The 25,403-nt window shown below is 33.1% G+C and overlaps 5 protein-coding genes across 17 annotated transcripts; 3 read left to right on the top strand and 2 right to left on the bottom strand.

The window, feature by feature from the left end:
- Nucleotides 1-1,955: 1,955 nt before the first annotated feature.
- Nucleotides 1,956-9,175, bottom strand: LOC105221498 (solute carrier family 2, facilitated glucose transporter member 3). 2 transcript variants are annotated; one of them, XM_029037636.2, is made up of 7 exons: nt 9,043-9,175; nt 4,932-5,036; nt 4,669-4,829; nt 3,674-4,271; nt 3,385-3,597; nt 3,212-3,314; nt 1,956-2,430 (listed from the first exon to the last, which is right to left on the bottom strand). In XM_029037636.2, the coding sequence occupies exons 1-7, from the start codon at nt 9,067-9,069 to the stop codon at nt 2,177-2,179; spliced, it is 1,461 nt and encodes a 486-aa protein (XP_028893469.2). In that variant the 5' UTR covers nt 9,070-9,175; the 3' UTR covers nt 1,956-2,176. The 2 variants fall into 2 exon arrangements, with proteins under 2 accessions (XP_028893469.2, XP_028893470.2); XM_029037637.2 differs by lacking the exon at nt 9,043-9,175 and adding an exon at nt 6,463-6,924.
- On the top strand, nt 7,612-9,063 carry LOC105221346 (sugar transporter SWEET1). The gene is made up of 5 exons (XM_011198249.3): nt 7,612-7,911; nt 7,968-8,045; nt 8,123-8,349; nt 8,406-8,581; nt 8,640-9,063. The coding sequence occupies exons 1-5, from the start codon at nt 7,835-7,837 to the stop codon at nt 8,757-8,759; spliced, it is 678 nt and encodes a 225-aa protein (XP_011196551.1). The 5' UTR covers nt 7,612-7,834; the 3' UTR covers nt 8,760-9,063.
- A 974-nt stretch (nt 9,176-10,149) lies between the features above and the next one.
- LOC105221345 (vacuolar protein sorting-associated protein 28 homolog) lies at nt 10,150-11,137 on the top strand. Its single transcript, XM_011198248.3, has one exon. It carries the CDS (start codon nt 10,281-10,283, stop codon nt 10,911-10,913), a length of 633 nt encoding a protein of 210 aa, XP_011196550.2. The 5' UTR covers nt 10,150-10,280; the 3' UTR covers nt 10,914-11,137.
- A 347-nt stretch (nt 11,138-11,484) lies between these two features.
- LOC105221344 (protein lingerer) lies at nt 11,485-24,003 on the bottom strand. 12 transcript variants are annotated; one of them, XM_011198237.3, is made up of 19 exons: nt 22,861-23,069; nt 22,572-22,787; nt 21,577-21,759; nt 21,308-21,499; nt 21,060-21,234; nt 19,748-20,994; nt 19,397-19,681; nt 19,016-19,333; nt 18,701-18,906; nt 18,292-18,396; nt 17,532-17,636; nt 17,257-17,351; nt 16,816-17,180; nt 15,690-15,824; nt 15,490-15,612; nt 15,158-15,409; nt 14,935-15,090; nt 13,330-13,362; nt 11,485-12,369 (listed from the first exon to the last, which is right to left on the bottom strand). In XM_011198237.3, the coding sequence occupies exons 3-19, from the start codon at nt 21,727-21,729 to the stop codon at nt 12,271-12,273; spliced, it is 4,044 nt and encodes a 1,347-aa protein (XP_011196539.2). In that variant the 5' UTR covers nt 21,730-21,759; nt 22,572-22,787; nt 22,861-23,069; the 3' UTR covers nt 11,485-12,270. The 12 variants fall into 12 exon arrangements, with proteins under 12 accessions (XP_011196539.2, XP_028893460.2, XP_028893463.2 ...); XM_029037627.2 differs by having other exon boundaries at nt 15,158-15,406; nt 22,861-23,053; XM_029037630.2 differs by having other exon boundaries at nt 16,912-17,180; nt 22,861-23,052.
- A 301-nt stretch (nt 24,004-24,304) lies between these two features.
- LOC105221340 (probable 28S ribosomal protein S16, mitochondrial) lies at nt 24,305-25,400 on the top strand. Its single transcript, XM_011198227.3, has 2 exons — nt 24,305-24,603; nt 24,661-25,400. Exons 1-2 carry the CDS (start codon nt 24,487-24,489, stop codon nt 24,931-24,933), a joined length of 390 nt encoding a protein of 129 aa, XP_011196529.1. The 5' UTR covers nt 24,305-24,486; the 3' UTR covers nt 24,934-25,400.
- Nucleotides 25,401-25,403: the final 3 nt, after the last annotated feature.

The raw sequence follows: 25,403 nt of genomic DNA, 5'->3' as shown, positions 1-25,403 counted from the left end.
ATTAATTAGTGGGTCATGAGCTGAACAGTCCTGCTTTGGCAGATTGGTTTCGTTTTCTTCACTTGCATTTAGAAAGTATACCGAATCACAGGGTAAACTTGCGATTTTACAGAGAATTGGTGCCTGGCTAATACTTTAAAGGTCGTTAGAAGACAATTGTATTACGCCTAAAAGTATGCTAGGAGCAAAGTAGAATGTAGACAAAGAATGTATAATCAAAGAATGTATAATATTTATATATTATTATACATTCTTTGGTAAAATGTAGATTCAGACAGGGAATATATATACTTACGTATGTATATGTTCTCTGATTCAGAGCGGCGAATTAGGTATTTCATAGCAGGTGGATTTGCGTATGTATGTAAGTTAAACCTGTGCTAAATAAACTCGCTCATGCTTACTAAAGTCCAATTATGCTAACCCGCTAAAACGCCAAAATTCCCAACGCCTCTTAGAAAGGAACAAGTAAATTGATCGAGATTCTTTTGCATTTTAAATGTTTATATGTAGATATGTATGATTGCATGTACATATATACATATATACATACATGCATATGTACATATATATTATATATGTAAATTTAATGGAAATGAAAAAAAACTTCATGTTTCCGTGAAAAATAGCGGCTGTTGCATGCTAATTATAAAGGTTAGCACTTCTTAAAATGAATAATGTGGTGCAAATGCGAAATGAAAAAAAGTTACATACCGCAATAGTCCAAGGTTCACTACCAAAATTGATGTAAAGTACCTTCTTTATTAGCAAAATATATGTACATCAGTTGAATTTCCCTAACTCGGATCACTATAATCCACAAAAAAAAACTTCGAGTTTTAGAAGTTTTCATTAAAACATAAAATATTTCAAAAATCGGTCAAATATAGATTTATACAGTTTTATTTATTCACTTTGGATAAACGTTTATGTGCATACGGTAGAACATGTTTTCTGTAATTTTGTTTGTTGCAATTCGCAATTCTTTGGCTCTTGACACCTTTGTTACAAGATTTATGCAATCCATGTAAGTGTAATACATATCATATTTTTTATTCGCATCAATTTTTTATGAAATTTGACATCTATTGCCAATTCAAGAGTTCGAATTATGGAGAACTTTTAGTTAAAGAAGTTTGAGTTATGAAAAGAAATTTATGTCCCTAGAATCAGATATGCCCTCTTCAAAAATTTGATTCTGAAGATTGCCACAGTGGCCGCCATTTTGTACCTAATGCTAATTTTATTTTTATTTTTTTAGATATTCATATGCATATTTCATAAAACCTTAAAGACCGAAAATCGATCCTTATTTCTCCACTCCCAGAATAAAGTCAAAGTTTTTATCAGGTCTCTAGTATCCTTAAGTATACATATGTAACTAACACGAAACCCAGATCCAAATTTACGCATATACATTTGTATGTACACACAGTCAGATATAGAAATTAGTATATTTAACGTCTAGTATATTTTGCTAAGTTGACCACTTTCAAGATCACATTTACTTAGTACACACTTACATACATATGTATACAAGTATAACATACATATGTTTTTTCAACATTTCCAACGTTTCGGCACAAGAAATTTCGTTTAAAACACAAAATTTCACACAAACTCTTTGTTCTATATTTGTATCCATTTAAAATGAGAATTTCCGGGTACTTATATGACAGAAGTAGATGTGGATGGTGTCATTATTATCACTGAAGCCCACAAGTACATATTTATATATTGTTGAGTGCGAATCATTTTAAAATAAAGCTTTAATATACATATATTTTTCAAGGTCTCAAAACTAATCCTAGAAATAGCGTTTTAATTCTTTCACTCGAGTTCTTCAAGTGATTAACACATACATATGTACATACACATCATGTATGTACATCTTAATTCGTATCTGCGTTGCCTACGTGCGAATTCATGTGATTTACCCGTGAACATTTCAAACATTCTCTTCGTTTATAGAATTATGGTTTATTAAAACTTAACACCTTTTGCTAAAAAAACATTGTGCGCGATTATATACATATGTATTACATGATTCATTTCAACTTCATATACTCGATCGAACTTTACAATAAAAAATTTGCTACTTATCTAATATAAACACCAATTTGTATATCAGTTCATTTATCACGATGAGCACGCCGCCAGCTAATGTGTTCATGGCTTAGTTCACTTTTGAGCGGAAACCCTTGGCGACCAACGGCGCAACCTCAGACGGATCGCGCCCACGTGTTTCTGGTAAATAGAACTTTGTTAGCAGGAAGAGCAGCAGGCATGTTATGCAGAATGGCAGGAATACGAAAGCTCCCCATGCATTCTGCAGCGATGGGAAGGTCATGCCGACAGTGAAATTGCATATCCAAGATGATAAGCTGCCCATCGACATTGCCACCGAACGGGGTGCGACTTCGAAGAGTTCTGTTGGAAAGAAATACATAAATATATCGTTTCAATAAGTAACTTAATATTTGACTATTTGTCACTTAATAATAATTTGAGCAATACGGGAATGCTACCATACCTCGGCCTAACTTATAAATAGTGTGGCATATTTAATGGAGCTACATTTCATAAATTTTCTCCTCAAGGATAATTGGTCTTAAGCAATCATTCCTACAAAATAAATACCATATAATAATAATTATTACGCTCAACTATTTCTGCCTTAATTAAAAAAAAAAAACGAAAAAGTCAATTAAACTTCAAGTACTAGGGGCGATACTTTAACTACGATATAATACATTTATATTAATACTACACATAACTACTCTCACACAAATTGACTCAAATTAAACAGCTGTAGGCCACAAAACACAATGATGCTAAAAATAAAACGTGACTTCGTTACAATTAAATCACGTGAACACTAAAGCTGTAAAAACAATGCAGGCGATCCAATTGAATTCAATTAAAAAATCAACTTAATATCAAATGTCTCGCTCTTTAGGTCAATAACTTGATTTCATTACTGAAAATATGCTGACCATGTCGAATGTCTTATTGTTTGCGGCGCGTGGCAATCAGTAAACTTTAATGTGTCTGCATCATAGTGATTCAATAAAAATGTATGCATATACTTCGTACATACATATGTAATACGCTTGTATATGCATACGCTCATTTCGTATATAAACTATAAAAATAGAATATATACAACTATACATAATACTCGTATGTAAAAGGGCGTCTAAATACACACCTGAGCCAATGAAGTATGGTATAGGTCCCAAGCCCATTTGATAAAAGAAGATATATCCCATAATACACACAATACAGAGAATCGGAAACCAGCTTGTAGTATCCTGCAAAGGAAATGATTTCATTCAATTAATAACATCATCAAATTTATATTGCAAATCCCCAAGAACTTACGATAAAATACAAAACAAACGCGATAGTAAAAAGGAAGACAGAACAAATTCCGCTAGAGAACATCATCACTGGGCGACGATTCAGCTTTGACATAAGCATGGGCCCTAAAAAGGCCACACACAAATTCAGGCAGCCAGCACCCAAATTCGCCCATTCCGCATCAGCTGTAGAAAGACCAGCTTTCTCAAATATTGATACCGAATAGTAGAATATCTATTGGAGATCACACATTATTTATTAGTAAGGGATTTTTTATTAATTTCTATTATATTTATTATTTGTCACATACCGCATTTATTCCAGACAATTGTTGACCACCATGGAACGAGCATACAATGATCAATGGCAACAACAGAGTCGGGTCTCTAAGCACCGAAAAGAAGCTACAGGTTTGTACTTTAGTATTCATTTCTACTTCCATCTCATCAATTTCATGCTTAATCACAAGGGCCGCATTGGGTCCTTTGCATAAGCGACGAAGTTCACTGCGAGCCAGCTCATGATCGTTACGCACTATGTAAAGGTATTTTGGGCTTTCTGGAAAATAGTAAGCAGGCAAGAAGCATACAGCCACTAAAATGATGTAAAAGCTTAGTGCATAGTGCCATAGCTCCTCCGTGCCAAAAATGTAGCGCAAACTAAAGACCTGTCCTACCACAACGCCACCGGTCACACCCATCGAACACAAGACCCCAAAAGTTCCTCGTAACGCTAGTGGTGCGATCTCTGTGAGATACATTGGTAGTATGGCTGTGGTTAGACCAGAGGCGAGACCAACTATCAAACGACCCAGGAAGAGCATTTCTACGGAGCCAGCCGCACGACAAAAGAAGAAAAGAATTGCGCCAAACGTAAAAAGTCCACCGCTTATTAGAAAACAAGCTTTTCTGTAATCAAAATAATTAATGATTCTTTTATTTTGAAAGCAGAATATATGATGTAATATCTAAAGTTAAATCAAGAAAAAGTAAACAAAACCAGAATACCATATTGAAATGCTTTAATTGGACCTGAGTACAAATCCAAACTTATGTATACTATGTATATACATATATGTATCTGTAAACTAACATAACCTCCACCATAAGTTTGATTTTTGATAATATTTCGTAAAGCCTCAATTTGCATACTCATACTAATGATGTATCCTTTCACAAGGATAAGAAGAAACCATAAAGTGTGGAAAGCATGACAGCAAATACTTAATACTTCACAGTTACCACATCAATATTATATGGCATCTCGTTAATTATTAGACAGATAATGTGTTGTTGTGAAACTGACCTGCCAAATTTATTGGCTGCTTTAGCTCCTCCAAGTGAGCCAACAGCTCCGCCTATCAAGAAAATAGATACCACAGATGACCAGAGCAAATCTAAACCAGAAGCACTCAGATTAGAACCGTAACGATGGTGTAAAGTCTCATTACACCAAACCTTTACAATCTGCACCAAAAAATAGTAATAAACAATAAAAAATTGAAAATTGAAAATTGAAAAAAATGCAATAAAAAGCAATAATTTTAATAAGCATGCATATTAACTTACCGATGCCGGCGCATTGATAACACCAATACAGTAACCCACTGGAACCGCAGCACCGAGAGTAGTAGCAAATCCCACTAATGCTAACAAAGGGCTCCATTGTGCTTTCTAAAAGTACACAAAGTTCATAAGTAAGTAACGTCACAATTTTCTTTTAATAATAAAGCCAATGTTTCCTATATTCAGTCTTTAATTTCCTTTCGTTTTGGCATCGAATTATGTCGATTTGACATTGAACAGTTATTTAATATATATATTAATATATGTAGAGATAATTGTCTACTTGATACTAACTTAGGAAACTTTAAATAACTTTAATATACAAAATTTATAAATAATTGATTTATATTTATAATATTTTAATCTCTTTAAGTGTATTTAAGGTTAAAATCATAGCATTAATTTCACCAAAAGGCAGCAGTACACAATACACAATCCACAACACAAAAACATTGGCGAAGTCACATAAATTTAATGCCATATTTTTTATTATATAAATCAAACATAATCTTAAAAACACTTGCGTAGATGATTTGGGGTTATCACGATGTTAGCCAATAACTGTGCAATAATGCTGACATCCACTATAAATTGTTCATTAAATTTGCCAACAAAACAGAAAGTATAATTATTAATTATTCTCGATCTAGGTACATATATGTATGTATGCATGTTTTTAGTGCGTCGTGTTTTCACGCATTTTTTAATATTTTTTTATTTGTGCTTTGGTACTTTGGAAAATGTACTAATGTAGCATGTTTATTATAACGATGTTAGGGTCTGAGTTCACTAATTTTTTATGTTTTCTGCTTTATATATGTATGATATCAGAAAAATCTAATACATATGTATGTAAGAAAATGTTGTAAAATATTGATCAGATACCACTTTTTAACCCTCGAAAAATAACCAACCTAAAAATGTCGTTTGAAACAATGTATAAATAATATTAATATGTACAACTAGTAATATTTGTATTGTAAATAAAAGGTTTAAATTAACATATGTGCATATATACGTACACATACACCTTTTTTCAATATAAAAATTTAAAAAGTAGAATAAAACAAAAACACCAAACCAAAAAACTTGTTAATAACAAATTAAATTTTTTTTTTGTAAGGCTAAATTGCTTATCAATCACCCAGTTTCTAAATCCTACATCCAACATATGTAAATACATACTTACATACACACATATGTATAAATAATTACAAGTTCATCGTTTCGAATGTGCACTACTTTATAAAAAAAACTCTTGCTTACATTAAACAAGAATTAATATCTATAAACAAACCGATATCTATGTACATACATAAATCGAGAGAAGCGAATGCTAAATTTTGTTTGTTAATGAGCACCTGAGAACCAATAATGTACCAAATTAAGAGGGTACAAGGTCCAGTTGCATGTAAAAAATTTATTAGAAAACAGAGGAAGGCGTATTCCTGTATATCCACTTTCAAAACAACTCATACATGCTGGGGTTCATGTACTTGGCCTTAAAAACATTCAAAAACTCAAATGAACATACCTTAAGTACTCCCGAAGTATCATGCAGTGATGATTTAGTGCCGTGGATTATCTCCAATTTCTTTGTTTGTTGTTCTCCATCTTGAGGATGTAAACGTTCAGTCATTTGCAACTCCATATTTCGCTATTTGGATTGTAATGCTTTTACCCAAGAATATAAGTGTTACGTTTTCTTTTGTTATGCACTTATTGTTGCATACAGATTGTGAATCGTTTCGGACAATTATGTTCTTTGTTTTTACTTTTTTTGACTTATGTATAGCTAGCATATACTTCTCTACGATTTATTTTAAATTTTCTTATTTATTCGCACAATAAATTTCTGTAAAAATCTGTCCTTATAACTTTTTCAAGTTCAGAAATCTAGACGTAATTATATATATATATATATATATGCGGTTCAATCCGCGGCACGACTGTCCACTATGGGAGCCTTTAGTCAGACTGTTATCCATGGTATTCAGACTGTCAGTTGGGACCATATTCGCAATCAGTTCATATCGCATTCAGCAGCTGTGACTGTTGTGAGACTCTTTCGAAACACTAACACCATTGCATTGTTATTATTTTGTTACCACGTGTAGTGCTTTCCAATTATTGGAGAGAACTCTTGCTCACTACTGTTCAGGGGTGAAATAAATGAGAGAACACCTATAATTTTGGCACTTGCTACTGACTGCTACATGCAATACAAAATATGCATTTACTCGCAATCAAGTACATAAATACATTTAATTGTACAAATTTAATAATACATACATTATTCGCACCCTGAGCACGAACAAAGAGTCGTATAATAACTTTGTAGAATTCCGCATAATAACTATGACACTGGAGTTATTAGCATTATAACTCTTTACCTAACTTTCACTATCATTGCACGCTGTGATTTCCAAATGTCCAGCTTAACTGTGTCGTACTTCAGCATATAAAATGTGTTAACTTTATTATTATATGTACAATAATACAATTATTATTCTTAATAAATTCTTTAACAATAATACTGATTACTGATACAGTTCATGTACATATTTGCATTCTCACAAAACAGCTGTTTATTTTTCTCATGGTTTGTTTTCATCCAGTATTCACTTGTTAGCACAACAAAAGTGGGCAATAAATGGTGCAATGTCAAAATTGAAATATAAAGCAAAACAAAATAAAAACAGTTGACGTAGCTATTGGCTTGGAAAAAGTAACATTCGTAAAGCAAAACAAAATTTATATATCATTTAAAATGCACGACTCTCATTTTTAAAAGCAAATGGACGTTTAAAAACTTCCTATATTGTTTTAAAACAAAGTATACCAAAAATAAACAGAATCTATTTAAATTCATTAGTACATATTGGCTATCTAAACCACCGCTGAATATGCCGCTTCCCACATACGACGTGTTACTGGAATCTACAGCGGTAGTCAGTACGATTTTACAATTTTTGTCTGGCGTGTAAGTTCAAATAAGGTATATGATATCAATGGAGAGAAATCATTTGTGTTTTTTAGGATTATATGCCGTAAATACATACAAAAGAAAAGTACCGGCGAATCGTCTGGACTACCTTTTATTTGTGGATTTCTTTCGTGAGTATATATGTAAATATTAATTTTCAAATACTCATATTGTGAATACTGAAAAACATATTATAAACCTTCCATAGAACATCATTTTGGCTCCGTTATGGTATGCTCACAGATGAACGCAGTGTTATATTGGTCAATATAATAGGATCCTTCCTTTTTCTATGCTACACAATGGTGTACTATATTTTCTCAGTCAACAAAAAATCCTTTATGCGACAATTTGGCATTGTCTTGTTTATTCTGTTTGGTGTGTGGTACTATACTAATTTGATTGAAATCGAAGCGGAAAAAGTTCGTATGATGGGTATGTGCATACACTTAATTGTAGTAATGCAAATATTAAAAGTTTTTTATTTATAGGTTTGGTGTGCTGTATTATTACAGTGTGCTTCTTTGCAGCTCCTCTAACTATGTTAATACATGTGATACGTGTAAAGAATTCCGAAAGTTTACCCTTCCCCCTAATTGTAATGACATTTTTGGTGTCTGTACTGTGGGTTATATACGGCGTTATCATATCGGATACTTTTATACAGGTAATATACATATTTCAACTTTTTATAATACACATTTATCTAAACATCTTATTAACAGATACCCAACTTTCTTGGATGTTTACTTTCAATGCTGCAACTTTGTTTATTCGTAGTTTACCCTCCTAAAACCTATTCCGGTCAAGGCTATCGCTTGGTTGACCAAGCTCCAATATTTTAAATGCAAAAAATCTAGTTACTATTTAAATTGTATTGATCGTCGCTGTAACGATCTATAAAAATAAACTTAGGTTTGAAAACATTATGACTGGATGAAATATTTTTAAAAGCAGCACAGTGTAGTTAAGTACCGATATGTATTATCAGATTGCATTTATTTAAAAACTAAAAATTAAATGAAATTCCAGTTAGGACTGTTTCAGTGTTTGTAAAACGACAACATTTATTTCGAGAATACTTTAATAAACTAACTAAAGCTGATTTATGTAAAACTTTGTACATACCTCTGCTTTATATATATTCGAGACCATTGTTTTATATCTGTACTTAATTAGAATTAGTGAAACTAAGTGTGTCCACTCCAGAACCCGCAATGCCGAAGACTGTTGTTTAAAACATCGAGTAGTAATCAAAACGGTTAAACATTTTTTCTTAACCAAATTCATTATTCAATAAAACTTATCTAAGAAATTGTTATCGATTTCATACTACGTGGTATTTTTATGATTTAATAACATTTTAATATACAAATCATATATAAACATTATACGCCCCATAAGTCTTAACTTATTTCATTTATTCCAAGATTTTCTTATTTATCCTTCTTCGTTGAACACATATGTACATACACATATGTAAATATGTGCATATTGTATCCCAGACTGTATCATCAAGTAGGGCCGATTATACTTATTGTCAAATCCAAGTGATTAGTGAAATCACCCTTATACCCCCAAAAATTGTAAAAGTAAAGTTTAACAAATATAAGCTTAACAACTATACAATTGTTATCGGAAATATGATAATGTTTATTGGTTGGTTAGGTTCCCATAGATTTGCTGATATAGGTAATCTTTTGATAACTATTGGCCCCTCTGAAAGCTAATGTTTATATTATAAAGTTTAAAGCTCTAACATTTGATCACAGTATTGCTCAAAATATTACTCTTTATGGTATTACACAACACAACAATATTGTTTTGATATTACGAGAACTTATGCGAAGGTGGGTACGGATTTGCAATTGCAAATAACCAGTTAATTAACAGAAAGATCTACCACATAATTGTGTTAAAGATAAGCTTCGTAGAACTAAACCAGAAACTCGTATTCGTTTGATATCGTTCATTCTTTTCTTGTGCATAGGGCTATGGAATCTCAAAGTGTGTATGTGTTAGTTTTATTACAAAGTCGTTCAATGCATTGAATTTCGGTAGTAGAAATTACTAAAGCTGTTTGAAAATATTAGTTTTAAAGTTTGGTATAAGGATAAAGTTAAAAATTCAATAAATCATTTTGGTCGAAACGTATAAAATACTGGCGAAGGTGCAGAAGAAAGAAAATGCAACCTTTCATGGTGAAATTATATTATCACCATGACTGATTTCCACCACTTCTTGTATCTGTCATTAAAAATATCAACATTAAATTAATTCGTCATCTACTAGAAAAATTTTCTTTGCTATTTATATTCCTTTGTCCTGGAAAATAATATCGTTGTTATTTTTTGGTTAGTAGCACAATGCAAGATAACTGTCCCGAATTGTATGAAGAGGTCAAACTCTATCGGAATGCTCGTGAACGTGAAAAATACGACAACATGGCTGATTTGTACGCGATCATCAATACTCTTCAACAGCTGGAGAAGGCGTATATACGCGACTGTATCACTCCACAGGAATATACTGCAGCTTGTTCCAAATATTTAGTGCAATACAAAGTTGCATTCAAGCAAGTTCAATGTGATGAATACCCCAGTGTAGACATATTTGTAAAAAAATTCCGATTAGACTGCCCGGCAGCTTTGGAAAGAATACGAGAAGATAGACCTATTACAATTAAAGATGATAAAGGGAACACATCCAAATGTATAGCAGAAATAGTGTCCCTCTTCATAACCATCATGGATAAACTGCGACTTAAGATGGACACAATGGATGCTTTACAACCAGACGTGAAAGATTTGGCTGATAATATGAACCGCCTTTCATTGATTCCGAGAGATTTTGAAGCAAAGCAAAAAGTAGAAACTTGGCTCAGCACTTTAAACGATATGCATGCTTCCGATGAGTTATCGGAAGCACAGGTCCGTCAATTTCTATTTGATTTGGAATCGGCTTATGCTGACTTCACTAAATTATTGCATAGCCAATAGCTAATTCGTGTGTCAACACAGTATTTACAATAGAAATCCAGAAATTGAATTATATATGTATACAAAAGTTAATCTCATAGCCGTTATAGAAATAAGTTTTATTTTGTGATTGAATTATTAAAAACTTATTTGCATAATTCATTAAGCGACTTCTTAAAAAAAAAATAAAAAGAGATATTGTACACATGTGGTAATAAAAATATAGCATAAAGTAAACTCGTTAATTTTAATTTTTCATTCAAATAAAATAGGTTAAATCAAGAAAATGATCCGTTGCAAACGTAGAATAAATTATTGTCTAAACAAGTTCTTAATGTGGAAAGTTCTATGAATGTGTTTTTACTATTCAACTTTGTTGAAATTTTTGTTCGCGAAATCGTAGACTCCAAATGATGAACGCTGTCGGAAAACAATGGCAAATTGTGCTATGCCACAACGACCACTTCCCAATAGTTTACCAAGAACATTCCTGTCTTGGCTTAACTTTAGTGTAATCAAGACCAAAGAAAATAAAACTGTATTTATAAAATCTCCATAATTTTGAATCAACGAGATAAATAACAAACAAAAATTTAAATTTCGACTTCATCGCGCATGCGTATGAACTATGCGTTTGCTGTTTTTATTTTGGATTTAATCGTATTTTGTATTTAATTTAAATATTAAGGTTATTATAATTATACATATAGTTTAAACCGATTACAATATTTAAATTTTAATTTTTTGTTATTATTTCCTTTCAACTGTGCCGTGTGTGTGTGTGTGTGTGTAGATGTGATCTCTTCTCCACTACTGTTCATTACTTTTTAAACACTCTCTTGCTCCGTGATAGCATTCTACATTTATTTATTTTTATTTTTGCTTCAGTTTTATAATTTATTTGTGTGTATGAGAGTGAATAGCGGATGTACGAGTATGAATGTGGGGGTTTGTAGGGTAATGGTTTTTAGGTAGACGTTTTTGTTTTTGTATCTTAGTAAAACACATTTTGAATAAGTGGATCGATCTTAAAATGGGAACTTCGCAAGAACGAAGGAGTGGAACATACAAAATTTGATTTCTCGATATTTTGCGTATATCTTCTATTTATACTAACATACTTGTACATAAGCATAAATACATATGTGTAAAAAATAATAGGATAGGCAGACAGACAATATGAAAAATTAATGTGTATTATATGTGGTTGTGTACACGCGGTAGCATGGCATCTGGAACCGATTTTAAGAGCTGATTGGATGATGGTGTTAATTTATCGGAATCGAATTGCATATACTACAATCATATACATATATATATTAATATATACATATATATACGTTAATGCGTGAGTTTATTTGCGTGTTCCTCTTTACGTTCAATTTTGCCCGGTCCAATAAGAGGGCGAGTAGCCTTGTTTAGCAGCCGATTTCGATTGGCTACTTGTTTGCTGCCGTTGGCCCGTGCTATTCGAATCCTGTAAAATACAATCAAACATAATATATATATTTTAGATTTATGACCACAAACAGTACATGGATTTTTGCAAAGCTCTAATATAATTCATTAGATGCATTTTGTTAGTATATTTCCTAAAATAATATTATTATATATATGTATGTATTTTCTTAAACGAATAATTCCAAAGTACACACATATCTGCATGTATGTACATATAACGGACGAACTTTTATTATTTTCTATACTACTCTTGGAGATAAATAATAATACATGCAAAGAGAAGAAAAAAACTTTTGCCCAGACAAAAAGATTCCATTTCAATGATTTTAATATTTTTTTTATGCAAGAAGTATTACAGTGTAGTGAGATTTTCTAACTTTATTAATAAAAAAATATGTCTGTAAATATTTAATGCATAATTGTTCTTCATCTTAATGCATTATGCATTTTAAAACAAATACAGAAGTTATCATTATCTTTAAACAAAATGAATTTGGCACAAATACCCATCAAATTATCACTCGAGTACAAAAAATATTTGTTTTACATGTGTAATATTACAATAATTTTTTTTACATGAGAAAATTACTAATTATCGAAAAAATTTAATATAAAACGCAAAAAATATACATTTGTTTTCTTCCTACAGAATAAGACCAATGTATTACGAGTATAAAGAGTGTGATATACTAACTTTTTGAAATCATTTTAATCTTTAACAATAACCGACTTATTCTGCTTATAATAATTTATCGTCGTATCTGCGTTAGTATTGTTCAATATTATCCTACAATTATTTTCATTCAACTTTGCCAGTTAACTAACATTAAATGAATTGCGAGTACGTAGCCGGATGGATTAGCATTTATTTTTCTTAAACGCGCAAATTAAAATTTAACATACATGAGTAACAAAACTTTGGTAGAGGAAAATTATTTAATACTATTATAGTTTAACTGATATTCTAATAACTTACCCGGCGGGATGAATTATGAATCCTGCCGTCCATCTAATGTTGTCCCATAAAAAACCAAAAGAAATAATAAAATAATAAAAAGTTTCTTCCATGCATTGTTTTTGTTTTGCTTGTTTAATTACTGTACTTAATGTATACAGTGAAAGTGAATAAATTGGTGTCCTTTTCATAATATATTTATATACTTCTGAATTGGCTTCAGTAATTGAATAAACTCTATGATAAAACATGGAAAAATTGCACATATAATAAATTTAGTTGAATGTGGTTATAAACCGAATTCGTATGTGAGAAATGTTTTCAGAAAATGTCGAATATTTACTAGATGGAGTTGATAGGAATTTGGTAATGCATTTATCACATCTTTAAGCAGCTTAAGAACACTGAGAGCAGAACTTATATATGTAAGTATATTTTAAAATATTACTACAAAATGAAATTATTATGTTTGCATGTTAGTTATATTTCAATATTGTATAGACATCTTAATTTTTAATGATTTTCACTGGGCAAAGTTAAATTAAAAATATAAAAAATATATATAATGACAAAATAAAAGTTCTACGTGAATAAAGTGTCTTACAAATACAATGTATTAGAAAATAAAATAATTTAGAATATGTATATTTGCATAAGTATGTGAATATAGATTATGTGAACATTTACTGTAAGGTAATAATGTCATAAGAAGATCCCGCTTCATCAACTTTATGATCTCAAGTGTATTTATGACATTGAAAACGCGCAAAAGTATGATACGTAGTGATATAACAGATTAAACATTTATATGCGTTTGACGGCCGGCACATGGAAATAAATGTGATCGACGTTAATTTCAGATTTTGCCTGGGAGAGACTCTTTTGACGGTGAAATCTGAAATTATGCGGAATAAAAACGAAAATGATGCAATCCAAAATCATTGAATCCAAATCATTCATTGATTCCGAAAAACAGTCAACCACAATTTGACGAACATTAATTTTCACAATCAAACGATTTTACGTCTACATGTGGTCTCTAACTTATTATTTCCTTTCATCAGTTTGGTTAACGTTACCATTATCGGATATATGATTCATTTTCAGAAACTTTCATACTATATTCAGTATCGTTGTTATTATACATTACTAAATCTTTATAAAAATGGTACGGGTTTCGTCCTGGGTCTCACATTTATGAAAAAGGTCGAAAAAGTGATATTTAACGACTTAGAGTTCATTTATATTTACAAGTGTTTTTTACCGGGTTAAAAGAATTACTAGCCAAGTCAAGCTTTATAAACCATAACAAATTATCGACTTTTCCAATGTTTTTGTTGGCTAATAAAAACGAAGTAAACACGGCTACGGAATAATTCATAAAGCCTAATGTGGTCGATTGGAGAAAGCTAATTAAATGTGTTATTCCTGGTGAAAAATGTGTGTGAAACGTTTATGTAAAATGCAGATTGAGGTACTGCTATGAAAAAAAAAAATTAATGGGGATATAAAGAATTTGATATCAACTATAAGTTATACACATATAAATGCCTTTTAGCTAAACAGGGGTCAACAAGATGTGCAAGAATATACGCGTTTATGATAATTTATTGCTCATTACATTACCTGATGGATTGGTTGATGAATCATATTGTGATGACCTGCTGTCGGCATCGGCAAATACATGCCGTAGGGTTGAGCTGAGGTTCCACCAGCTGTCTGCGTATTCGGCATATTGAATGGTGGCGGAGTGCCCGAATGGAAATTTTGTTTTTCATACGACTGTGTAAGAAAGTTTATATAAAAATTCTATCTGATCAATATGTAAATTTCGAACGGATAAACTCACATTGACTTTGTTCAGCGCAACGTGTGTCTTACTATACATGGACGATGTTATGTCCGAGCTTGTTCCGGTTTGGGGCGGATTCGCTACATTTTGTGATTTTGTTTGCTGATTTACGCTCGACGGATAAGCGCCCTTTGTGTAATCTTGTGAAGCTTGCGACAACGCATCGTAGCTGGTCGAACCGTAACCAGTACTGTAAGAAGGCTTTGCGAATTGACCACCCGACGCTGTATTAGCAGCAGGAATTTGCTGCTAAAATAGATAAACAAAAAATATATAGATGTGAAAATGTGAAATAACATGTAAAGTTCCATAAAATGCTTTATACATACCGGATAAATTGCCGGTGTGCCATACTGAAAACTGCCAGGCATAACACTTCCACCATAGTAGTAGAAAGGAACATTTAGCATGGGGCCGCCCGAGCCTGCTTGCTGTGACATTGTACTTGAAACCTATGTTGTATGTGTGAGGAATAATTTTACAGAAAATGGTTTAAGAAACACTAGTCTGTGTATATATATATGCTTACATTGCTAACTGGGCTAGAATTATTGTCCGTTCTTGTAAAACGTGCATCAGTCATCGTAGAATATGCTACAGAACCCAAATTATCTCGGCCGGTGCCCAAACTAGTCGGAGTGTAGTTGAGATCGTAATAACCTTGCTGTAAATTAAATATAAAATATACATTTTTAATACATTTATTTTGGAATTAAAATCATAGAATGTGCGATATACGAAAACACAGACATGATGAATGAAACGAAGCACCATATTTAGCTATGAAAACCAAAACCAAAGCACACAAATTAATGTTTTTTATTGAACAATGACTTTACTTAATGTAAGGAGAGCGTAAAAGTTTTAACATACTTATATTGCACAAAATCAAATATTTATTATTGCGCGTGACTGTGAGATGGGACTCGTTGGATATTATGGTACATCGAACGAGGTATGAAAACATTAATGCAAGCTAGCGGATGTTGTTAAATAACTAGCCAAAAACAAGATATACACCGCTTCGTTTCATTTCATGTGTTTTTTTTTTTACAAAAGAAAGTGCGATGCAGTAAAGGCAACATATTACAAATAAGCATTGGGATGGAGTATTAGTTTCACTTAAATCATATGGGAGAAGGAAAACTCAAAAATAAATTGAATAGCAAAAATGTACAAAAATAGTAGTTAGCTTTCACCCAGAAGATATGTTATATAAGTTTGTTAAAAAACACTATGTTTCCGATCACATTAATCACGTGTGCAAACCATGCAAACCATAATTTTGTTTTGAAAGCAGTTATGAGGTTATTTATTCCCATTCGAATTTTTTTTTAAACCATTTCAATACCAGATGTGATGAATTAAATGGCCAATTGCAATATAGATTAGCATAGAGGATGAAAAATAGTTTTTAAACAACATATTTATTAGACTTAAAAATAAATGAGTAATTTAGTGAATATCCAAGTATTATTTTTTAATCTCACAAAATGAAAATGAATAAGTTATTTTTAGGAGGTGTGAAAGATGAAAATGATTTTGAACACCTATTGCATTTTTAATCATAAATGGAATTTAATGGATGCTTGTGAAATTTTCATTGGATTGATTGATTTTTCTAAGTTTTGCATTTTCTCCATATGTGAACTCACCACGTGTGGCACTCTCTGTTGCATCATTTGCATATCCTCGTAAGAATAAACTGGTTGCTGATAGAATGGCAATCCAGTCTGAATATATTGACTAACCATTTGGATGTTGGGCACCATTCCGCTAGCGATTGTCTTATTTGAAGACGATGAAACAGCCGCAGCTGCTGCGGCCACTACAGATGCAGGGTTGCTGCTGCTGCTACTGCCACCGGCACCACTGCCCCCAGCACCACCACTACCACCACTGCTGCCACCGCCACTAACAGTGCTGCTGCTATTCGTATTCACATTACTGCTGCTAGCACTGCTTACACTATTACTTGCCGCCACGCTCGAGCTGTTGCTGTTCACATTCGAATTGTTGGCTGTAAAAGTTGAGAAACAAAAACAAAAATCCATTCATATCGATAAGACAACTTTAGATTATTTAACAATGCCTACAGTTAACCGACGAAGCCGGATTGGTCGACGAATTAGCAGACACTGTCGAGTTCCCAGTTGATGCACTACTGCTGCCAACATTGCTAGATGAGACACTAAAATGAACAATGGAAGCATATGTAAATATGTATGTATAAATGTGTATTTTATGATTATTACACCGTTGTACCAAGTATCAGTAAATATGTATTTATAAAAAATTCTTGAAAACTATTATTATTAGTTGAAAATACAGTAATCAGTCAATGAAACAAATCATTTAACTCATTACTTACCTTTCGTAATGCGAACCACTAGACGCTGTTGCCGCATCCTTCAATTTCGCACTTGTACTAAAGTTAGTGTATTGAGAGGACGAAGTATTTGTGCTACCGGTGAACCTGTACGGTAACAAAACGGTAACGAAACAATGACAATATGTGTTAATTTACAACATTTTTCCTACAACGTTAACATTTAACTGCATAATATCTACAAATAAACTGTCCGATGCAAATAGCCCTCACCCTTCAATAATAAAAATAGGAAATTCTACCTAAACGCTTAGCTCTTCCTTTGGAATTTTGTGATGATTTAGATACATTCATATTAAATTTTATATTTAAAATTTCTAACAGCACATGATTCACTATATTTTTGCAAATTCTAGTAAATATTTTAATTAAAGAAATATGCAATTCTTCAAATTAAAGTTCAAATGAACTCCAAAAGTTTAAACATAAAATTAATTCACGAGTTTTAGGCTGCCCACGAACGGCTGTAGGATTTTCTTGCCCATCAGATAATACTTTTTATCAATCAAATCAAATGTCTATATTGAATTTGAGAGCTGATTCTACAGCAAACAATCCTATACCTTTTAGTAGTTATACTTTTAATCCTTGGCTTGTATATATCAATATGATAAACGCGTATACAAATACAACTAAATACATGTTAATTTGAAGCAAATATAAAAATAATTAGTTTGGTTAACGCATAAAATACTCAAAAAATTAATACTTTTGTACTATTTGCATCGCAAAATTTACTTACCCTGAACTATTTGAGAGACCAGTTCCACCGTATACACTTTGGCTGGACTGGTACGCGCTTTGTTGTGTTGGGTAGCCGGTTGACAAATATCCAGTATTTGTATTGCTACAGCGTTAGATTAGGTTTGTCAACAAAAATTGTAAGCGTTAAAGCCAAAGGCAGTGGGTTGGCGGGCGGGAAGAAAGTGAGAATTTGATTTGGGATAATTGTTAAAGCAATCGATTTGTAAAACAAAACTCAAAAAGCAATCATTCATACATATACAAGAACAAGGCAACGAAATTATATACAAACTAATAAAATATTAATTCAAAATCAATTTCATAATACAGATATTAATACTAAACAAAAGTCAGTGTAATAAAGTAGGCTGTAAATATTAGTGAACAATTTTCTGTTTTTTACTTACTTTGCATTACTATTGCCGCCGTTGCCACCAACTGCAGGAATGTTTTGTGCCGCACTTCCACTGTTTCCAACGTTTACACCGCCTCCCGCTACAGAATTCGATCCCGACTGCGCGTTCACTGCCGCCTGCTGCTGCTGATAGGAATTCAACGAAGTCTGCTGATACGAACCGTACGATTGCGGTTGGTATGTATTTGCCGCGGAGGACTAAATCAAAATGTAAATATTAACAAATAATATCACCGATAAATAGTGTCAATACTTTACACACATAAACCAAAATATAAAACTTAAACGTTGTATTTGCATTAATTACCTGCACATTTGCGTAACTACTGCTGTTGTAAACTTGCCCGGCAGCGGATGGCTGATAAGCATTAGCAGTCTTGTTTGCTACAGACACACTAGTTTGGTAAGCGCTCGTTGGATAGCCAGTTGAGTTAGTAGCACTCTGTGAATGACCGTATGGATCGCTTTTACTCAAATCCAATGTGTGATTGGAAGTGCCACCAACAGAGGAGCTACCACCACCAACACTTACACCAACTCCATTTCCACCGCTAACAACCTGCTGTTGCTGTTGCTGCACAGCTGCTGTACCACGTTGTGAGTAGCCAGTTGATAATGCGTCACCCTAAGTGTATTTATTTACTTTATTAGAGTCATTATTACAAATATACAAGAAAAACATTCTTACCAGTTGTGTACTCTGTAACCCTGCCGACAATGATGCTTGTTGTTGTTGCACATTGTTCTTGTTTTGATAATCAGTTGACACATCCTGTGGCGATTGTACCAATTGCTGTTGCGATTGTGTTTGTTGCTGCTGCTGTTGACCTTCAATCGTCACAGCAGCACCAAACTTCTCTGGCAAAGCGTCGAAAGTATCTTCTGTACCGAAGTCAAGGCCTCCAAATTGCACATCCAGGTAGCCGATATTGTTCAACGTGTCTCCTGGCATCTCAACAGCGGTCGATGGTATCTAAGATATTGATATAATGAATTTTTCTCTCTATCCCTTAGGAAAATCACAAATATATGAACTTACTTTCGAAGGCGGTGGTAGTTTGGCACGCGCTCTACGCACTTGAGGCTGTTGTACGCCACCTGAGAGTTGCGTTTGATCAGCACTAGCTACGCCCAGACCACTTGTGGCTGTTGCCGTGGCAACTGCAGCTGACCCAAATACGTTTGCGTATGATGTTGGATATTGCACGGCAGCCGCATTTTGTGCATACGTCGATGGTAACTGTTGTTGTTGTTGCAATGTTGTTGCAGCTGCGGCTGCAGCGTTCTGCGACGTCAATGAATTGAAATACTGAGATTGCTCTACGGAAAGTGTTGCCGAAGCTTTAATTTGCCCTTGAGGCTGTTGTTGTTGCTGTTGCTGCTGCTGTACTTGTTGCACCAAATTTGCAGCTGCTGTAGCAGCATTAGAGAATGTATCCGCTGCACTGCCATACGGAGTATTACTAAGAGCCGTTGCAGCCAAGTTGCTTGAACCGGCTAGCACTGGCTGTTGTTGTTGCTGCTGAGTCAGTGTCTGAGATTGGGATAGTTGTGTGTTGGTAACTGCTGCACTATACTGCATCATGGGAGTTGTAGACGCCGACGCAGACTGCACAACTGAACTGACAGTTGAGCTTTCGTCATTTATGTTGGTATTACCCCCAGACGGACTTGCGCCTGCAATACCAACTGAATTGCTGACAAGCGCATTCAGATGAGATCCTTGCTGCTGCTGCTGCTGCGGGGAGGTTGAAGTGCCTACCAATCCTGAATTGCCCAAGTGATGTTCCAATCCTGGTGGTGCCGATATCTCACTTGTACCGCCACTTACAACGCCACTGATACTACTAACACCACCACTTACCACACTTGCTGCCGTCTGATTTGGCAAATTGCTTGTGGTAAATACTTTACTGTCTTTAAGCGAACCTACGTATTCTTCATTATCCCAGTCACCCCAAGCATCATCTTGCATTTGCTGCTGTTGCTTCTCAGCATTTTGAGCAATGGTGTTGTCCCATAACTCCACCTCATGGTGATCTTCATTAGTGCCAGAACGAGAATTAAAGCCACGTTCACCGCGACCACCAGTGCCTCGGCCACCAGCACCAAATCGACCGCCACCACGACCTCCACGACCGGCATACCCACCGCCACGGCCACCACCACTCCTAACACCACCTCCACCTCCCCCACCTTCTCTACGCCGGTAGTTGTCATTGCGATCATCGCCGCCACGTGAATCACGTAAATTACGTTCGTTCTCACGGGCCTCTCTGCCGCGCCCTATTTAACGTTTATCATTATTTACGAATAATGTGTTATATATACATTAATTAAAGGGAACTTACAACCCCGGCTATCGGTACCACCGCGTCCGCCACGATTACTACTCCGATTACGTGATTTTTCACGTCTGTCGGTGTTTGCATTGGTGTCAGTCCATTCTCCATCACCTCCAGCATTTTCTTGCCCGGAACTTGCAGCTTTGTTCTTTTTCTTCTTTGAAGATGTTTCAAATGCTCCCTGTAGTTAATGTAAAATGTAAAATGTCAATGACTAAATCTAATTAATAATCTAAATATAGTAATTAACAAACCACTGGAAGGGTCTCCAAAAGATATACAACAGCAAGCTCCAAATCGTTATCGCATTCATATAAAGCGCAACATACTTCCTCTTCGGAACGTTGAGTCATCTCAATAAGTGTGGCAACTTTTTCGCGCATTTGCGGATCTTCTGATGTGTTACTATTGGTGATTTGGGCAATGCGTAATTGTTCAGCAGTTGGCTGTGCAATTTATTTAAAGTGCAAAGTTAAAAAAAAAAATTACGTACTTACATTTGTAATTGTTAATTCTTACTTACCTTTGGATGCGACTTTTCCTTTTCTGTCTTTGAGACATCTGTTTTCTTAGCTGATGTCTGTAAGGCAGAATCACCACCTCCGCCGCCTCCACTACCAGAATTTGATTTCTTTTGGTTGCGACCACCGCCGCTATTTCGATTTTGTGTGCTCATATTTATATGTACACTGTATTTACAAGTAAGCTTTGGGGAGAAAGGTGAGAAAAGAAAATATTTTTGTTAAATAAAGTACGAAATTATCTACGATTAATCTTTAGTATAACTGTATAGAATTTTATATAGAGAAATGAATTAAGTTACGGAAACGAATTGGATATTTACGAAAGTAAATATTAAATGTTTACTGCAATAAAATTAGACAATTTAAAGAACTTTAAAATGAAAACTATGAAACCTTAGTTTTATGAGTTTTCTTTGTCAACTACTTATATCATAATCTAGAAAAAACCAAAAAATATAGAATGATGCACAAATTAAATAACGTATTTCCTTAAAGAAATTAAAAAGTTATTGCAAAAAAAATTATATCTATGCTAAATAAATTAAAGCATTAACAAATATTTTGCTAATAATAATAAAATTATTTCATCTCTGTACAATGATTTCTGCCCCAGGTTTCATTTCCTACATTAGCTAGACTCACTCATCCATATTCCGACGCCGGTAAAAAATTAATTACTCTCAACCTGCTATCACATTTCAACAAATACCAATTTTACTCCTCAACAAGCCATAAGAGCATTCACTAATGCACATGGTTATTCTACTTGTCATTCGATCTTCTGAAAGTTGTACTTCACCACAAAAAGTTAAAATTTTCTAAATTTTACTTGGTGAGACTTTCACGCCAAAGACTTTTCATTCTTTAGCGATGATCCTTTTCTTAAGAATTCAAAAATACATATTTTAACAAATTAACAATAACCCTATATACAATTATCCACTACTTACACTATATGATCAATTTAAATTTAGTATTTTAGTTGGAAAATTACCTTTTGTTAAGCGTAAAACACACTAATTGCATACACAAAAAATTGATTTATAAATTTCTGCTTGACACGTTGTTGCCAGCCTACTCAATAATTATTTAAAATACAATATTTTTATTGTGTTGAATAGATATATAAAAACGTTTCTTTAAAATAAATTTAAAATCAGCTAAAATATATAATTGAAGTTTCTGTGACGGAAAATATTTGAAATTACATCTGAAAACCAATAAAATAAAAAATAAAGGAATCATATACGATTTATTGTAATGAAAAACTTATTTATACACACAGTTGGCAATAATGGTCACTTCGGCTTTTCTTTCCTCAATTTTTATTCGGCTTTAATGAACGATTCGAAAGATAACATTCGTCATCCGTTTATACCACTCCACCGTTTTTCTTTTTCTAACCTATCGTTTTAAGTTTATCAACCTCTCGATTGATACTAAATGAAGCCGGATTTTGATGCTTAACCTTAACCAGAGTTGTACCTTAACGCTGGAAAAAAAATCAAATATTGATGCCACTTTAAATTATTATAATTATTTAAAGGACTGTTCTTTTCTAATGATTATTTTTTCATCCAAAGATCAATTTTTACTTTTGCGTATGCTTAGGTATAGCGAAAATATTAAGAAATCAAAAACCCACCACAAAACCGGCAACCCTTACTATGTAGCCGCCCTCAAATATATGGTTTGAGTGAAATAGCAGATTTGTATGTAGTTACCAAAGCTATGTTAGGAAAAGAGAGCACCAGCTTCAATATTTCCCTATGCGGTTTATCCAAAAAGTAGAGAACAAAAGCGAATAACCCGAGTGGAAACATTCATATTGAATTTAACGAGAACAAAATGGAGTATAAATGGGCATTTTTCCACAAGCTTAACAACGCGTCCTACCATATTTTACATTTGTTCCTCTTCAACATAATATAGGGAACATGTATTTTAGAAATATCTTTAATAAACTAATTATTATATACATTCAAACAGTCACTATGATCCATGTGGAGAAAATTTCATGCGACAGGACGCCATTTCAATAGTATTGCACAAGCACACATTTCTCTTTCGCACCAATATTTCTTCCATTAATGCACAATGAATAAGCATTTCATATGTAGCATTCAACCCCAAAAATACATTATGGGATCTTGAAATGATGGTCACACACTATAAAACTAATTAACTGTACACATAAATCATGCAAATATTCATAATTTTATACATATTTAAAAATGATTAACTTAACACACATTTGGTTCACTAATTTAGGTAATTTAACACCAGTATTTTACAAATAAATTGCTGAAAAACTCCGAGCAAAAACACCGTACCTGCAATTATGCCGTCTTCTTCTAAAGAAAACCAAGTTGCCACCATGTTTTAATAATACTGATATGTGAATTACAGTCGATAAACAAAGACAGTGGACACTAATTGAACGAAAATGGAATAAAAACCAATAATATTAACGCAAAAGATTCTTAAAATAAATAACAATTTATTTCAAGTGTGTAATTTATTTTGTCATTTGATGAAAAATTGTAATTAAAACAAACAAATAATCAAATAACTTATTTTAATTCGACACAGATATATAAAAACTATTACAAGTGAATACTGGCATAGCATAAGGTATAATTAATTTTTTTTCAAATTTGACATTATATCACTGATTATTTTAATACGATTGTATTGAACAATATTTTCATAGATTTACCTTTTTCTGAAAAACATTATAAAAAAATATATTATATGGCTACACATTACAAACTCAGCTGTTCATTTGTCAAAAATATCTCTATTTTTGATTACACTAATCGCTCGTGTTTTCGTAACATCAATGTTAGGCTAGTTTACAAGTTTAAATATAAATTGGTTTAAGTGACTATAAGGACTGATATAAAAAGATGTCATTATCTCCAGCAAGTGGCATTGGGCGCTACTATAAACATTCTTCCAAAATTATCCGCTTTGTCCGTTTGGGTTGTACAAATCGTCCCTTCTACCATGTTGTCGTCATGGAGGTATGTACCGCTCAAAATACTTTTTGGCTTATATTTACTAAGTTTAACATTTTTTAGACTCGAAAAAATCAACACCAGCCAGTAATAGAACAAGTTGGTACTTATGATCCAATGCCAAATCAGAAAAATGAACGTTTGGTTTCTTTTAATTTTGAACGTATACGCTATTGGTTGGGTCGAGGTGCTCATCTGTCCACACCAACAGCAGAACTATTGGGTATTGCTGGTTTTTTGCCCATCCATCCGCGCACTTATATGTCTGCTTGGCGAAACAGACAAAAAATTGCCGAAAATGAAACAAATAAAGTAAAAGATCCAGTTGAAGCGTAGACAAATATAATAAAGTAATTCAAAACATATTAAGATAGTGTTTTTATTGACAGTAACGTCCAATTAAACATAAATGTATGCAGTTCTATGACCATGACACATTATGTCATACCTTTCCTAAACTAGTATAAATTATGTGTTGTTTAGTTTGCATTAAATAGTAAATTTAACACGAAACAATTTTATTTTTTTTTCAAGCAAAAAGCCACCAAATATTTAATTTCTTTATTTTGATTTCTTACAATAATTTTTTAAAATTTTGATTCTAACACAATAAAATTTTGTAAGCTACGAGCAATGTTGATATTAATCTTCAGCTTAGGTGCAAAATAGCAGTGCCAACACCCCTTAATCGCATACGAATTCTTTAGACAGTAAAATATTTGACTTAAATGACACGAAAAACAGGGTATGGGTATTCTTGATTCTAACGTACGCTCTTGTAATTGTGATATCCAAAAACAGTATAC

The sequence above is a fragment of the Zeugodacus cucurbitae genome, chromosome 6 (genome assembly GCF_028554725.1).
Source record: "Zeugodacus cucurbitae isolate PBARC_wt_2022May chromosome 6, idZeuCucr1.2, whole genome shotgun sequence".
In the NCBI taxonomy this organism is placed as follows: domain Eukaryota; kingdom Metazoa; phylum Arthropoda; class Insecta; order Diptera; family Tephritidae; genus Zeugodacus; species Zeugodacus cucurbitae.
This window is presented reverse-complemented; position numbering and strand designations above follow the sequence as displayed.

Bases quoted from the DNA above. Each gene is read 5' to 3' on its own strand.
- LOC105221498 (XM_029037637.2), bottom strand. From the start codon at position 6,579: ATGGAGTTGCAAATGACTGAACGTTTACATCCTCAAGATGGAGAACAA. The intron at 5,037-6,462 runs GTATGTTCATTT...GTGTACTTTTAG, and splicing joins ATACTTCGGGAGTACTTAAG to AAAGCACAATGGAGCCCTTT. The intron at 4,272-4,668 runs GTCAGTTTCACA...TTTTGATTACAG, and splicing joins GCAGCCAATAAATTTGGCAG to AAAAGCTTGTTTTCTAATAA.
- LOC105221346 (XM_011198249.3), top strand. From the start codon at position 7,835: ATGCCGCTTCCCACATACGACGTGTTACTGGAATCTACAGCGGTAGTC. The intron at 8,350-8,405 runs GTATGTGCATAC...TTTTATTTATAG, and splicing joins GGAAAAAGTTCGTATGATGG to GTTTGGTGTGCTGTATTATT. The intron at 8,582-8,639 runs GTAATATACATA...TCTTATTAACAG, and splicing joins TATCGGATACTTTTATACAG to ATACCCAACTTTCTTGGATG.
- LOC105221345 (XM_011198248.3), top strand. From the start codon at position 10,281: ATGCAAGATAACTGTCCCGAATTGTATGAAGAGGTCAAACTCTATCGG.
- LOC105221344 (XM_011198238.3), bottom strand. From the start codon at position 21,729: ATGAGCACACAAAATCGAAATAGCGGCGGTGGTCGCAACCAAAAGAAA. The intron at 20,995-21,059 runs GTAAGTTCCCTT...AACGTTAAATAG, and splicing joins TGGTACCGATAGCCGGGGTT to GGCGCGGCAGAGAGGCCCGT. The intron at 19,682-19,747 runs GTAAGTTCATAT...TCAATATCTTAG, and splicing joins AACTACCACCGCCTTCGAAA to ATACCATCGACCGCTGTTGA.
- LOC105221340 (XM_011198227.3), top strand. From the start codon at position 24,487: ATGTCATTATCTCCAGCAAGTGGCATTGGGCGCTACTATAAACATTCT. The intron at 24,604-24,660 runs GTATGTACCGCT...AACATTTTTTAG, and splicing joins ACCATGTTGTCGTCATGGAG to ACTCGAAAAAATCAACACCA.